The 16,010-nt window shown below is 38.9% G+C and overlaps 2 protein-coding genes across 9 annotated transcripts in view; one reads left to right on the top strand and one right to left on the bottom strand.

Annotated features, from left to right (window-relative positions):
- The window catches only part of klf12b (Kruppel like factor 12b), a 43,593-nt gene extending 36,946 nt beyond the window's left edge, over positions 1 to 6,647 (top strand). For all 8 annotated transcript variants that reach the window (XM_062432373.1, XM_062432371.1, XM_062432374.1 and 5 more), the window contains one exon: positions 1,092 to 6,647. In XM_062432373.1, coding sequence (XP_062288357.1) covers positions 1,092 to 1,273 — 182 coding nt within the window. In that variant the 3' untranslated portion in view covers positions 1,274 to 6,647. The remainder of the gene's footprint in view (positions 1 to 1,091) is intronic.
- A 2,054-nt stretch (positions 6,648 to 8,701) lies between these two features.
- On the bottom strand, positions 8,702 to 11,630 carry klf5b (Kruppel like factor 5b). The gene is made up of 4 exons (XM_062432001.1): positions 11,457 to 11,630; positions 9,616 to 10,546; positions 9,427 to 9,486; positions 8,702 to 9,107 (listed from the first exon to the last, which is right to left on the bottom strand). Exons 1-4 carry the CDS (start codon positions 11,628 to 11,630, stop codon positions 8,929 to 8,931), a joined length of 1,344 nt encoding a protein of 447 aa, XP_062287985.1. The 3' UTR covers positions 8,702 to 8,928.
- Positions 11,631 to 16,010: the final 4,380 nt, after the last annotated feature.

The raw sequence follows: 16,010 nt of genomic DNA, 5'->3' as shown, positions 1-16,010 counted from the left end.
GGTGCGAACCAGATATGTTGCAGTTTATAGTCGGTGCCTTAAACACTTAGATCACCAGGGTGCCCCATGCTTTAGAAAATTTTAATGTACTTTTTTCTAGCATATCAATCATTCATCATTTTCATACAAAAGCACATTTAAAGGTACTTCATGATGCTTTACATACAGCAGATAAATGAATTGGCAAAAGAAGTTACACACAACAACAACAACAACAGAGCAGCAGGAGAGACACAGCAGGAAGGACACAGTATTAAAGGTAGAACGCAAATGCAGTAAAAGAGAATAAAAGACAAAAAAGATGCACTCATTAAGTGTCAGACTAGGAACTGAGCCTTAAAAAGCAGCTATAAAAAGGTACAATATAAAGTGCAGACTTTCAAATCAATGTGCACCTTAACTGGACTGCCATTCAATTATATGTCTGTATGTTTCAAAACTCTAGGGTTAGGGTTAGGGTCAGTTGTTTTTATACTGCAGGGAAATGAATGGCTTAGAGAAATGAGAATGTGTTTTTCAATGGTTAACTCATCAGTGGAGAAAGTGCACAGGAGCCAAGGAAGTCTTACGCTGAAAATGTTTATCGGCCAAAAATGTAATCAGTGTAGCATGCTTTTCAAAACAGCCAGTAAACATGTAGTGTATGCATTTTGTGTAGTTTAAAAAAACACACACAAACATGGACACACACTGGTTAGGCCTTAGTCAATTAACTTTCATAAAGGTATGTTATAGCTGCACTCTCGGTCTATTATGGAAACAGAAAGCAATGGTGCTGTTCATTGGACTTATTATGAGCTTTCATGCAAAACAGATAGAAAATTGTAATGTTTGACCTTGTAAATATTATAATCATACAAAGCTGAATTGTTGCTTTTATATGATATTTAAATATTCTATAATGGCTTAGCGTTATTCATGTAATTCATTACAGAAAGGTTTTGTGAGACGTATCATCAGTTACAAAGCATCAAGGTCATAGTATGGCCACTAGCGGAGTTCTTCTTAATATGTTCTGTAAGTAGCCAGTGACAGTAATGCAAATATAATCTACAAGCTATTGATGGTGTGCTCTGTTTTTTCCTCTCCAGGGGAAAAGCCATACAAATGCACCTGGGACGGCTGCACGTGGAAGTTTGCCCGCTCTGATGAGCTGACGAGGCATTACAGAAAACACACGGGGGTCAAGCCCTTCAAGTGTGCAGACTGTGACCGCAGCTTCTCCAGATCTGACCACTTGGCCCTGCACCGACGGAGACACATGCTGGTGTGAATCAGACAGATCAAAAGAAAGAAAGAGAGTTCAACTGAAACAGACACACACACACAAACACACACAGGCAGCCGGGGGAGCGGGATCTCCCTGTGAATGTTAGTCAGCTGGCCTGGACGCACACACACTCTGATCTCTGATACACACACGCACGCACTCACACGCGCACACACACTCTCATCCGTCGTAAGAAGAGAAGATGGAGAGGTGCACGGAGCTTGTGGAGCACAAAACAGGGTCTCTTCTGGATCCTCTTTGGGTTGTGAGGAGTAGACGGCAGGATCTTTTATCGTCATTGTTTGGAGTATAATAGGGAACTGTCTTTTACAGCACTGTTCGTAAATGTTTCACTTAGATTTTTAAGATGAACTCGCACTCTTTATTCGGACAAAAAAAAATGCAATCTGCATCTGTCTCTTTTTTTGGTATCTTTCTTTTCATTGTTGTTCAAGTGGCTGCTTGTCCAGCACTCATAATGTGAAAGACCCCATTGCAGGGAATGGATTTCCTGTGTGAGCTCTTATGAAGCAGAGAGAAGTCAGGCCTGGACTGGATCACAGGAAAGGACTTGGGCCTACAGGAGTTGGAACCACAGGCAGTATTGTTGCACCATGCCTCCCTGTGAGTCAGATTTGTGACCGACAGGGGGCGCCGTTTCATCACAGATGGTTCCTTTTGCCTGCTGGAGCCTGCTGTCATGTTCGAGGCATCCTATATAGAAGCTGAAAGAGGGCTGGACTTTCACTCATCCCATAGCCAGCAAACAATAAACAACATTGAATCAAATAGCCACAACCTGAATGGATCAACCTCATCAACACATCTTCTGTTTCAGATACTCATTGCTTTATTTCAAACAATGAAAACATGCATATCATCACACCAGCAAAGAGACACACCATTTACGACCCAGTCACAGGGCCGAATTACCCCAAATCTCATCAGTGCTACTCTTTATGTTGAGCCTCTTGAAAGCATTTTCTTAAAAAAAAAAAAAAATTATATATATATCTTTGGTGGATTTTGTGCTGTGATTAGCAATCAGTAAAAGTGCAATCTTAAAGGATAAATATACTTTCAATATGACAACGTTTTGTTTGTTGAATATTGCTTTTTTTTTAATGCCTGCTTTGCTTATGTTTGACTCAGAAAAATACAACCCCTCGTGTACAGTGAACTTTGAAATAATCAGAGGAGATTTCAAATATGTGAAAAAAACAACAACAAAGAAAAAAAAAGAGGCACCTTACAAACTCTTTCATTCAATCCCGATCGATCAGTTTTATTATCCAGCTCTGTGTTCTCAGCTGATTTTGACAGTGAAGAGAATTTGTATTGTGGTTTTTTGCACGGCAGCACTTGATCATAAGCTGACTTTGACACAGGCTGCAGTGTTACAGGGATAGTGTGTTATCTGATGTACAATACAGAAGAGCAATACATTCTGAACAAAGTGACGAGAAGGAACCCCGGACCTCCTCTTTGTTCTGTTTGTTGATGTCAATATCCAAGGAGAAGCGTCCGGCCGGGCCGCCTCCTCAGTCTGTACACATGAGTCCCTCTCTTACCGACTACTTTGTAGCTCCAGCACAAGGCTCTAATTTGATCTGTGTCTCCTGTTTTGCACCTGCAACCAGCCCGGCTGCAGTTAACAAGTTACTCTAAATCATTTGATTAGATTTTTGTCCCATTACAGAAAGTCACTTGAGATGTTCTCAACTCAGACCAGATATAAGTTAAGATTATTACCTAAGATTTGGTTCTATAAAACGCTGAAAAATAGAGGAATCACACACATACATACACACATTACACACACATTACTACATTTTAGAAGATGCAGTTATTGGCAGAAATAATTTAAGGAAGAAATAACTTATCTCTTAAAGAGCACCACAAAACAGTAATAAAAGTTATTCAATTAATTATCTTTATTTTTATAGTCACATTAGACACTTTTGCAAGTATTTCCTACGCTCTTCATACTGAATAAGAGCTGAAGGCATAAACTCAGAGTATCAAGCCAACCCATATTATTTGATAGTGCTGCTAAATGCATTTATTGGACTGAAGCCAGTAAAAGGAAATATAACCTTTTTGATAATTGCACCTTGAAAGACCACACATACTCTCTCTCTCTCTCACACACACACACACACACACGCACAACATCCTCACTTTCAGTAAAGTAGCCAAATCCAGGAAGTAATTTCAACACATGCGCCTCAATGTATGTGACACCCCCTCCATGTAGTGGAAAATGGTAATGTACGTTATCATTATTTATGTATATTGTTTGTGCACATGTGAGTATGCCCAATCGTATTATCATTTTGGCAAAAGCATATCAGCACCTTGTTTTGTTTTATTAGTATGATTTTCAAATTATTTTATTTCAGATGTCAATTTATAAACAAATAATCATCATCGTATTTTATCATCCATATAATGTATATAACATTTTATGATTGAGGGGCACTTCGTCATTGCATATAACTCTTTTTTTCTGTAAAAAGGATCTTTTGAAATGTTGTAATATATGTGATAGTGAAGATTTAAGACAAACTTATTACAAAGATCTACAGCCTGTATATACATTGGAAAAATAGGGCTTTTGATTCGTAGATGCAGGAAATACATTTATACATGTAAAGTCTTTTTTCAGAGACTGTAATTTATCTAATTTGATATACAGTGAAATGGGGCTAATGGTATTCATCATGTAAATGATCATAGTATGTGATGTTATATAACAAGTTTTTTTTTGTGGTTAAGTTCATGATCAAATCATTTTTATTCCCAAGGCTGAACCAGTGTTTGCTATAATCAAAAAATTATTTATATACATTAAGCGTATTAAGGTACTCGATTCCCTGCGTTGCTATTTTGCTATACCCAGACAAGAAATTATATTGATCAAGCACATATCAACAACACGTGTACTCTCGTATTCAGTATATGACTCTGCATGCCTTAATCCAACAGTTTTTGAAAACGTTCAATTAGACTTGAATTTTGATGGTGTCTCGAACAAGACAGGGTGTATTGTATTTCCCTTCAGCATCTCTTTACGCATTTTAAAGCATAATTTTGTAACGGTAACCAGGGTCAAAGTTATGCAATAATAATGAATAGTGCCTCATATCACAAACTTGTAACATCAACTGCTCTGTGCAGCTTTTTTCAATTTCAACATGTGTGCTCAAATTAATAAATTTCAAATGAGGAACCATGAATTCTGGGAAAAAAAAGCACAGACAACAATATGCAAGTCAGACCTCTAATGTTGAACTTTTATTTTCGCACTGAGCCTTATGCCATTGTGTCAAATGCAGCATCCTCCCGTAACACGTTCACAGGCTGTTTAAAGCACGCATTATTACTTTGCTTGCAATAAGTCACTTCCTCTAAGGGGAACAAAACTGAGTTACAAAGGCCTTTGGATGTTTCATCACATTAATTCAACGTAGTGATTCTGTGGAAGATAATGAGGATACTTACAGTATGTGGCTCTGTGGCTGTAGAGTGATGCCTTTGTTAATGAATACTGATCTTACACTTCTCTATCAGTTCAATAGCTGTTTTACTTTCTGTGTAACATCTGCTTTTGATTTCCTGGTTTTTGAAAACATTTTGAGTAGTGAAGCCAATGCCTATGTTTCAAGTTTGCTGATATTACGTACAGTAATCGTTGTTTCTGTATTTATGTAAAGTGAGTGTAGTGTAAATATATTAAAAATCTTTTCATTCTTACCGTTTCAAAAAAAAATGTGATATTGCTCAGCATCGCTTCAAAAGGGAGATTCTTCTCATGGAATTCCACATCTGTAAAAGAAAAATTTTTAATCCTGATATTTTTCAAAACTTCGAGAACAGGTGTCCTTTTTTTCTGTTATGCTTTTCTTTTCTCCAAGAGTTGTTTAAGTATCCAGTCAGTGTTTTGCCTTTTTCTCTGTATTTTTCATATGGATGGAGCTGTGAAATTAAAATAAGTTCAAACATATACATGTATATTAATATGAATGGAGGCATGAAGGTTAATAAAATTGCATTTTGTATGTAACTCGCTGGTACAGAGCTGGTTGCTATCTATGACTGAGATGGATGGTATGTGGTTTCGATGTCACTTAAGACATCTGAGCACTGTACTCCCATTCACTGGCATTCAGAAACCTAATCTTGGTATCAGGGAGCATTTTTTAAAGATTATTTTTTGACATTTATGCCTTAATTAGATAGTGGGCAATGAGCAATCAGACAGGAAACATGGGGAGCTAGAGATGGATATGACATGCAATAAGGGTCCCTGGCTGGAACTGAACCGGGGACTTTGCATGCACAGTAACCATTCAGCTATCAGGGCACTCCTTTGAGAAGATACTTTAAATGGTAGCTGACATGCAGTACAGTAGCGTGTACACAGAGTACATCTGATCACTACAGGCAGAGGAAAAAAAACTTGGACAACCACATATATTTGCTTGTTTCAGTACACAGTACATACAGATAAATCCCTAGTTCCTGAAAATCCTCAGCCACACATATTTAAACATCCAAGTAAAACAGCATGTACCTTTGCATAATATCATGTTGCTTTGTTGCTATTATCTAGTACAGTACCAACAGACCGTGGTATTTTAAGACCATGGTATGTTTTAACATAGCCTGTAGTGAATACAGCTTCTGAGAACAAGTTGCACTTAAAAGAAAACACCCAGTACATCCTGTACACTCCCCTATTATAACTGGCTCTGGATGAATGTTTCTGTCAGCCAGAAAAGGATTCAGATGATTACAATAACAAGGTTTCAATTCCCACTCCACTAAGCATTTTGGTGTGCAGTATATCACATGCGTGATTTATCACTCACAGGAACCTATGTTGTGTAGCCTGTACTGTACAAGCAGAGCACAGTGAAAAGGAGCTAAAAGCAAATAAAAGTGACATTATAACATTCCCCACAGGGAAGTTCCCTTGTGTTCAATACAAGCTCAGACATCTTCTCTGGTTTGTATAGCTTCTCTTGGCACCGAATGTCAGCACCTCTGCTAGAAAAAGAGATCTTGTTTTGTTTTGATGACATATAATTGTCAATAAGAAAAGCTGTATTAAGGGTGTGCTTTTGAATAATGTGTACAAGCTGAAGTTAAATAACACGCTGTTGTTGTTCCAAGAACCAATGAAGCTAAAAAACCTGATCAGCAAGAATGATACAACAACGAGATGTGAGGAGGAACAAAATGCGTTTACCTGTATTCAATTTAACTGTGTAAAATATACAGCTGTCACCTTTCACAAATATTCCACATAAATATCTGTATGTTCTGTTTTTATTTCCTGCTTTTAAATGGTTGTTTAATGAGCAAACAGTTATCTTCTTTACCTGGCATTTATACATAAATATAACTCATTTTGAAAACATCTTATATGATAATATTGTCAAGTGTCATTACTGCTGCAACTTAATGAGCTCTGACATCTGAAAACATGTTTGTATTTTACATCTTTTTTATAATCCATACATCCAAGCTATTCAATACAAAAAAAGAGACAAAATTACCTCTACCAGAATAAACAGAGAAATAATTATTGCATATAAAATGTAAAGCTAAAGCCGAATGTATTTTTAAGTGGGGATGTTAAATATGGCACAACATAACACAATCAGCTAAACATTTTTCTTATTACTTCTCATGATAACAATTGTTTTGGGAAAAATTATACACATTCAAAATAAATCTTGAACACAAAACCTTTATTTGCACTGTGAGGCTACACCCTCATGTTATGAAGCTATGACACAAAATAGTGTAACATTTTCCATGTGTCAACCATGTCAAAACATTTGTGTTTATTGCAATAATTCACTGGCACACACTCCACTGAGCTGCTACCTTGGCTGGAGGAAGTGATTACAGTGTTGACTATAGTCTATAATCTGATCTTTACTTAGGCTCTGCCAAACAATAAAAATAAAGTCTCCTTAAAACAGCTGATACAAAATATACACATTTGAAAAAACATATAGAAACTCCAAAAATCAATTTTTCTCAGCTAGTCTCAAATTATTAAGAAATTTGGTCATAAATAGAAATTGCTGTATTGTGGAAATAAGGAAGGGCAGCCAACAATCAGAATCATTTTAGCAGAGTAGAGTACATGATAAAAGAACATTGTCACAAGGGGACAGCTTTGATTTCCATTCATCATTCCCATCCCACAAAATAAGAAAAAAACTCATTTAAAGGCACTTTCAAAAAGGAGTTTGAGTACATGGATTGTAGTCAAAGAAAACTTACACAGATGTTCAGACTAGCAGGTGCTCAGCCCAGTTCTAAAAAAAAGAATCCCAAACTCATAGACATCCCTTATGAAGACAAATAATCAGTGACATGACGTTGTGATCCAGTTATGAGCAGAACAAAATATCAAACACGATTGCAACCAATACAATTTCAAGATGAACAAGTCTCGACTCATCTATCATGATTTTCAGGAGAGAGAAAATAACTCTGACCTACGGGCAAAACGTTGTGTACTCAAAACTGTTGTAAATTAAGTTTCAGCAGTCACACGGTTCTCTTCTATACCATCTACTATAAAATGACGTATTGCTGTGTCGCTGAAGTTCACATGGGACAAAACAAGCCCATAAAAATGAGTTAAACCTTTTGAATAATGTAATAAAATCATGCAGTAAGTCCTGATACTGTTTAGAGAACAAAGCAATGTATCTGTCACGGCACCTGCCTGAAAGGCCTGTAACACTTTCCATAATGACCATATCTTTGTTAAACTGTAGGAGCAAAGATATAGAACATTCATAATATTAATATAATTAATATCGTATACCCCTTCTCTTCCTTTTCTGTCAGTGTCATGTGTAAACTTAGATTTTATTTAGCTTTGAAAGTTAAGTTCTCATCAGTGAGAAAGTAACAGATAACCCTGGCAGTGTTAAAGTCATACTATAAGCACCGCACTGACCTTCTTCACAATCTCCTCCTTTGTCTTTTGGGACATCCACAACTTTTGACTAACTGCTACAGTATGTCACTTTTTATATTACACACACACACACACACACACACACCATATTGAACCTGCAGGCCAAAACAACAAATCCTTTGACCTTCCAGTTCATGACGACACTTGATCTACTTCTGCTCTGACTGCATGTCAGTTTGCTATTTAAGTGAATTAACTGAATGCCCATATGACCCAGTATTGATATGATCTGTACAAACAAAAACTTAAAGTATGAGTAGAAGTATGAGAGAAAGAAAATGTTTCCTGTAAAGTTGCCCACGTATTTAGCCGTAAAATAAAACCTAATAAAAATACAGATTTAAAAAGATTATTATTTCATTACATTTGGCTAATGAATGTGACTGACACCTTTGCAAATGCCCCTCAGTATTGGGGCATACAGTGGAAATAAAATAAGGCAACAGCAATATATTATCTTTTTACAATAAAAGAAACAAGTACTTGTGGGCCAGCACTGCTAAGAATAGCTCCACTGGGGAGGAAGTGGAATAATCCATAGTTTTTCGTGTGTTTGTTTGCTGATATGTAAGTACCATTTACATTTTATTCACAAAAAAAAAAGAGAAAAAAAAAAAGATTGACATGACGTGCAGGTGGGGCGTCTCTAGCTCTGGTGTCTCTTCATGTGCAGCGCCAGGTGGTCAGAGCGGGAGAAGCAGCGGTTACACACTCCACACTGGAAAGGCTTGGCCCCGGTGTGTTTCCTGAAATGGCGAGTCAGCTCATCAGAACGAGCGAATCGCCACTCACATCCCTCCCAGGAGCACTGATACGGTTTCTCTCCTTCAGCAAAAAAAAAAGCAAATTGACACAGACACATTATTTAAAGGTACAGAATATTTCCTACAAATGACTAATGAATGAGTTTCGATGATGAAAAGGCTGAGATGAGCCTCAACTGTGAGCCATAAATCAGAGTGTGTCCTGTCTTTCTCGCTGCCCTCTTTATGAGAGCTGCGGGGTTTATGTGGTTTGACAGCAGTGAGATGTGGGCCAGGTCTGTCAGCAGACAGACTGCATCTGCATGCCAAGTACATTCTTCTGCCTGGCAACATCACAATTTCACCCCAAAATAAGAAAAGTGCAACTCAAAATGTTTTACCTGTGTGGGTGCGTAGGTGAGCTTTAAGATGAGAAGACTTGGTGTACACTTTCTTGCATCCTAAAGAAAAAGACAGCTCATTAGGATCAATACAATATGTGTGATAAAGTAGGTGTTGAAACAGCGACAGTTCAGCTTTATAGTGTTGCAGACAACTTTGTTGCTGTGCAGACTGGTGAAAAGACTCACCTGGAACGTCGCAGTGGTGAATCCGTCGTCTCTCCAGATCAGGATTATTCCTTCGGTTGTACTTCAGTGGAGCCGACTGGGCCAACACTGGGGAAAGTGGACCAACACCTGGCGACGTCTGAACTGGTGTCAGGCTTGAAAGTTGTGCTGGTACAGAACCCGGGTTTTGGACTAATCCCGCACTTGAATTCGGGTCTGGGTTTGGAGTTGGAGCAACACTAGAGGTCTGTCCTGGATCGATGGGATTATGGGTCTGAAAAGTTAACTTAGATGCAATGCTGGCTTCGTAGGAGGGAGGCGGGGAGAGATTGTGAAGGAGCTCCTTCCCCCTTTCCGGACTTGGAGGCTCAGAATTTGGCGGAGAAGGTGGCAAGTAGGTTGGTCTTTGCTGACGACCTAAGTGTCGATTGAATGGAAAACAGTCATTCTGTAAACCGCTTGCATGCTTAGCGTTATTCTGCACTGGGCCTACGTGGACGTTCCCAATAGGAAGACTTAATGGCGCCATGGGGATGGAGTTCAGCTGTGACCCGTGAACAATCTGCTCCAAATCAGAGTTCAAAAGCTGAAACAGGGGAACGTCCTGGAAATCTGGCACTTCCTGTTTAACGAAAAAGTTACCGCTAGCTGTATCTGCTGTACTATAAACCCCTGGGTATTCTGTTAGTGTCGGTGGCGCCGTGTTGCCCTGACAGGTGGGGTGCATCAGAGAGTGGGAGGGCTCTGTTTTGATCTGTCTCATAGTCCTACAGAGACCAGGGTGCAGGTATGTGACGTCAGGAAGGAACAGGCTCATGTTGACGCTGTAAGGGGAGGCAAAGTCCTCGGTGAAAGGCGGCTCTAGCATCAGAGCGTTGTCCCTGCACAACATTTTGGAATTTATCGTATCTTGCGCATGCTGAGACAAGTAGCTGTCCATCTCTGTTTTACCCTGAAAACAAGAGAAGGAAATTATCAGGTCAGTGTTGGTTCATTCAAATACAGTAGTATTAGAAAATCACAGGTGCCCACTAATTGATTTTTTAGCTCAAAAAGCCTCATTCTGACATATATTTTCCTTTAAAAATTGTTACTGCAAAAGCTGCAAAATCAGCACTGACTTAAATCCCTCACTGACTCTCTTTATAAAGAATATTAATTCCAGAAGCCTAAAATAAGAACAGCTGACAAATTCAAAAGCATGCACAAAACTACATACCACCCTCCACTGATGCTGAAGTGTCGCACCACTGACAAAATAACAAAACTAACTGGTGTGAATCAATTTTGGGGGATGCATTTCGGGCCTGCACTTGTGCGCGCACACACACACACACACACACACACACACACACACACACACACACACACACACACACACACACACACACACACACACACACACACACAGCTACATCAAAGACGCCCCCCCCCTTTACAAGCAGCAGACGCCCTTCTGAAAAGCTCCAGCCTAAGCTGTTTGGAAATACACGGCTGAAATTAGAACATCCAGTTGCTCTGCAGCGCTATGCATCCTCCGCGCAAGTTTCGGGGACGGGTGCAACGTTTCACATCCCAGCCATGCCCGGCGTGCGATTCTGCCCGGTCAGTGAATGTCAGCATCAACACAGACATTCAAAGCTCACGATTTCAGTCACGAGTTGGGTCAGTAGCCGTGAATATTATAACAAACGAACATAACAAGGCCTTCCTTCAATATTAGGCCTACATCTTTAATGAAAACAGCCTGTTTTGCTTTGATCAGCAACATCTTGCTACGGCACACCATGAGGGCATCAGTAAACACTGTGATGCTCTGACAAACGCAAAAGGGGAGGAAAAAAAAGAAAGAAATCTCCTACCAGATTGTTGCATTGAAAAGAGGAAGTTTCTGGGATGGCATCCCTCGTGTTGCAGAGCACTTGTCCATGATCTTCACCTCTCAGACCGTCGGCTGTCAGTGGTGCGGTTTTATGGAGAAACTGCGCGTCCTGCCCCGGGGCAACCCAAACATTATTCCTCACGGCAGCGGCCATAAAAGCGGAGCTACGGTCCCAATCTCTACAAAAATAAATGAAGCATAGGTATTGTTTTGTTTCGAAACAATCTGTACGAGCAAAGAGGCAGCTGTCAAACGCTCATTCTCCCAATTTTGCGCTGGCTTGTCAAATTACGCAACTGCGTGATATCAGCGCGTCTGCAGGGCGGGGCTGAACGTGTACAAAATAAACAGGACAAGCAGGCGATCCGGAAACACCTAGTGTAACGAATACTGTGGTTGTGTGATGAGATGAAATGGCTGAGGGGAGAGGGGATGAAGAAGCAATTGGGGAAGATGAAGGTGTTTGTGTGCATGTAAGATCAGTTTATGGTTTATTCACAGACCCCCCCCCCCCCCCCAAAAAAAAAAAAAAGTGAGTCATTGGTGTAACCAGTGCACTATTGCAGGGTCATGTCGTCTACTTGAACTTTAACATGAACTGTTTAAATTAGTCATACCTAAACTTACAAGAAAAATAAATACATTTTGGAATTAAGGCAAAGTGTGACCGAAGGATCTCTTTGGAAAGATGAACTTAACTGATTATGTCTCTGTTTCTCACTTTGCACCGTGGCAAATCTGGCTAGTACAATTTTTCTTTCATTATTGATGCACTTTTTGATTTTTTTTTGAGCCTTCAGCATGCTTGGGTCCTGGTCTGGCATGTTAAAAACGCCACTGCAGTGCAGCTGTCTGTCAGGACTGCATATTTGATGCCAACATTCCTGAGCCAGCAGTGAAGCCTGCACACATACACTGGCAGCGGATGTTTCCATCAAAATAGCTCAGCATTTCATTCAAACACATTGTGTGTCATACTGTCATTCAGCCATGATGATCTGTGCTGAACTTGTCTGCAGTTGCCTTTGCTTTGTCCTACATTAAATTAATCGTTAAGCAAAACAAACTGCATACATTTTGGAGCTATTTTTACTGCCTGCTTACTTTTTTGTTTTGACCTTGTAGGAACTTTGACATATGATGTTTTTATCTGGCTTTATTTGTTCTTTATATCCTTGGGTATACTCTAGATATTTGGCTCAGCAATGAAAAAGAATGAGTGATCCAACCTCTCGCCCTCTTGAGATCACACTGACAGCAGTATTATACCTCAGCTTAACAAAACAGAATTGACTTGTCAGGGTTTTGTTTCTTTCCCACACAGGTGTATGCAGTATTACTCCATGTCAATGGTGTAGTGCCAGTTTAACAGGCTGAAACAGGATGCACAGGTATGTCACAAGGCTGGCATGGATGTGGCAATTATTGCTCCATTATACAAATATTGTAACCACACCTAATGCGGGCTTGACTGGACATGACTGAAGCACGTGTATCCCTGAGGTTAGATAAGGTTGTGTGTGAAACTTCACAAAATACTGAGAAAACTGGTGATATAGTGTGCAAAATGTGACCATTTTTACACAAAAATGTCACATCCACTCTGAACATGCTGCCAGGGTTTATGAGTGGGACCGGGCCCTTTTTTATCCAGGTCCCTCAGCTGTGAAACTTCATGGAAAATCTTTATAAATCTGTCCTCAAAACTAAATTTGATCACAAATTACTACATGTTGTATTTGTTTAAATAATCACATTTTATCATTTTGATTTTATATATATATATATATATATTTAACCTCCTGTCTGTGTATTATTCTTGTTTAACTTTAAAGAAATCTAACTTTTTTGCTTTATAAATTAAAAACACATAATTATTGCTGTTATTAGATACTTTTATTCTATTTCTAAATTCATATTTTGTGTTTAAATTATTATCAATGATGCTAGATATCAGAATGTTACCATTTGGATTCCCTTAAATTATTATCAGAATAAGTGTTCACCAAGAAAACATTCATACATCAAATTTTCCGGATGCAATAAAAAGAAAAAAAAAACCTGGAATATATTTAAATGTCTGCTGATCATCCAATTAGGAGCTGACTGATTGCCTGTCATGTGCTGACCTTTCAAAGTGCAATTTAAATCCGTGGACGTCTCAGCTCCAAGAGGAGCAACTGTCATTCTTGGCTGTAGCTCTTTCTGTACAGCGAATGTGAGCCGAGCCCTCCTCCATATCCCCCGTATTAAAACCTCACAATATGCCCAACAACTGCACAGCGGAGGAGAGAGAATGCACGGTATGTGCTTACAGCATCACAACTCCTCTCTCCTCTCACATGGACTAATATGGCCAAGCCGAGAGGGGATTGGACAATAAACACATGCAGCACATTGCTACTGTAAGCGGGTTTTTTTTTTTTTAGGGTAAAGTAACTTTCAATTAGCAGATCAAATCATTTGGTGTTTTGTGTTTGAAACGGATATGACTAATAGTGTATATTTGTGTTCAGATATCTCATCTTTGTGAATACATTTAAACGCTTCAGCTATCTGTAAATGTAACACAGGAAATAAAAACAAATCTTAATTACAGTATGTTCTATATTTAGTATTTCTTTGAGCAGGTGCTTGGCACTCCCACCAGAGGGCAATGGTCAGCTGCAGTTGAACTTTATTTGTGCATTTAAAAACTGAAGCTTTGTACTGCTGAACCATAAAGTCTGTCAATGCATTCCAGTTTTATATCATGTATAATTACCTTCTACAGCCGGTGAGTAGAAACAGCTATTGGATGTTATTTTATGCAATAAATACACTTTTTATGAGATCATATTGTGATTTTTAGATAAAGAATGTCCAAATATGATTTTGATAATACACAAATTATTTTGATCATAAAAAATCTTGATGTATTTATTGATACAAGGTTTTCTTAATTGTTGTTTTAAAAAAAAGCCTGTTTAATACACATTTTGTTTGGCTTCATATATTCTCTTTATAACATAGAGTAGGCACTCTGAATTATAATGTATTTGATGTCAGCTTTACAAAGCCTGCCCTTGAAAAAATACAATCAATAATTTCTTCTTTGGTTTTATTATTTCGTCTCAAGTTTGGCTGTGTTACAAGCCTGGCTTGTTGACTCTGTTCAGCATTTATCTGATCTGACACCATTTCATTAGGCATTAGTAATCATTTCCATAGCACACAACATTAGAGTACTCCTGTTTGTAAAACAGCAGATGAGGCTAATGCCGTCCTCTGGGGAGAAATTCAATATAATTCGTTAATTAAATGGAATAATTTAATTACAGTAACTTAGAAAGCATTCATCAATATAATTGTTTCTGGAGCCACCATTATAATTGAGGTTTAAGTGAAAACAAGTCCGTTTCTAATGTTGGTAATGTGCTGACATAGTTCTCCCACCCTCCATTTGTTACTCTCTCTGATCTTCCACCATGCCGTGTCTCCACAGTGTTTTCGTTTGATAGCCAGCCATACCACATCAGCAAGACCAAAACATTTATTACAGCCATTTAATTTAACCTCTCTACAGGCACGGACAAGAAGACAAGAGATGATAGCACAGCCGCTCTGAAAGACCCTCGCTGTTCAGCTTCTAATCTGATCCTCTCTGTTGCCCTTTCATAAAGACACCAGAGTATTACCCTGACTCCAAACATACCTCTGCCATTTAAACTGTCTTGGATTTCACCACAAAGACGACCAAATAGAGTCCAATTCATTCTTCAGGGCCCAAATAATAAAACATAATTTTAGTCTAATCTGCCTAAAGAATGTACTCTGTTTGAAGTTGACAGTGCTCTATCTTCTGGGAGGAATAATTGCCTTTTGAGTACAGCAGGAGAGGCCACTGAGGTAAGCCTGTCGAGGGTCTGCACCTTACAGGTGCGCCCTTGGACAGACAACCTCTCCGTTGTTCTAGAGCGAGAGGGAGACGGGGGGAAAGCCAGACTGAAAGAATTCATCTGCCAGTTGAAACTTTACAAGGCAGCGGCATAGCAGCTCCACTCTGCATTCTCAAATCACTGTGTGGCCAAATTGAAGCGAACAAAGAGACACTGACCTCCGGTAATTCCTCCTGTCTGATACAGCTGACAAATTCTTGTCATTAAAGTTTTATCATTTTGTTGGACAGGTTTGTGAAATTGACCCGGGTTGTAATCTGTTTGATTTGGACAACTGCACTTGTGACAAAGTTACTGACAGTTATTGTCCAGAAATGTAAATGACACTTCTCATATAGTGCAGGCTTTGTGTGCTTTCAGAGGCACGTTTCAATACATCCGCTCAGTTTGCCTACACCACTATTGAAACATTGTGTGGCTATTGATTATGAAGTTAAATATTAATTTCCCAATCACTCAGTAGGTATTTAGTGTAGCTATTTATCTGCTACATATATGAGATAGTTTATTTTGTAGCCTCCATTCAATGGACTGAATCTCTGCTTCATTTGTCTAAACTTCTCCCGTATTTTAATGGGGCCTATTAATTGAGCAGA

This window comes from Scomber scombrus, chromosome 13 (assembly GCF_963691925.1).
Source record: "Scomber scombrus chromosome 13, fScoSco1.1, whole genome shotgun sequence".
NCBI classification, from domain to species: domain Eukaryota; kingdom Metazoa; phylum Chordata; class Actinopteri; order Scombriformes; family Scombridae; genus Scomber; species Scomber scombrus.
Note: the sequence above shows the minus strand (reverse complement) of the source record. Positions and strands in the feature narration are given on the sequence as shown.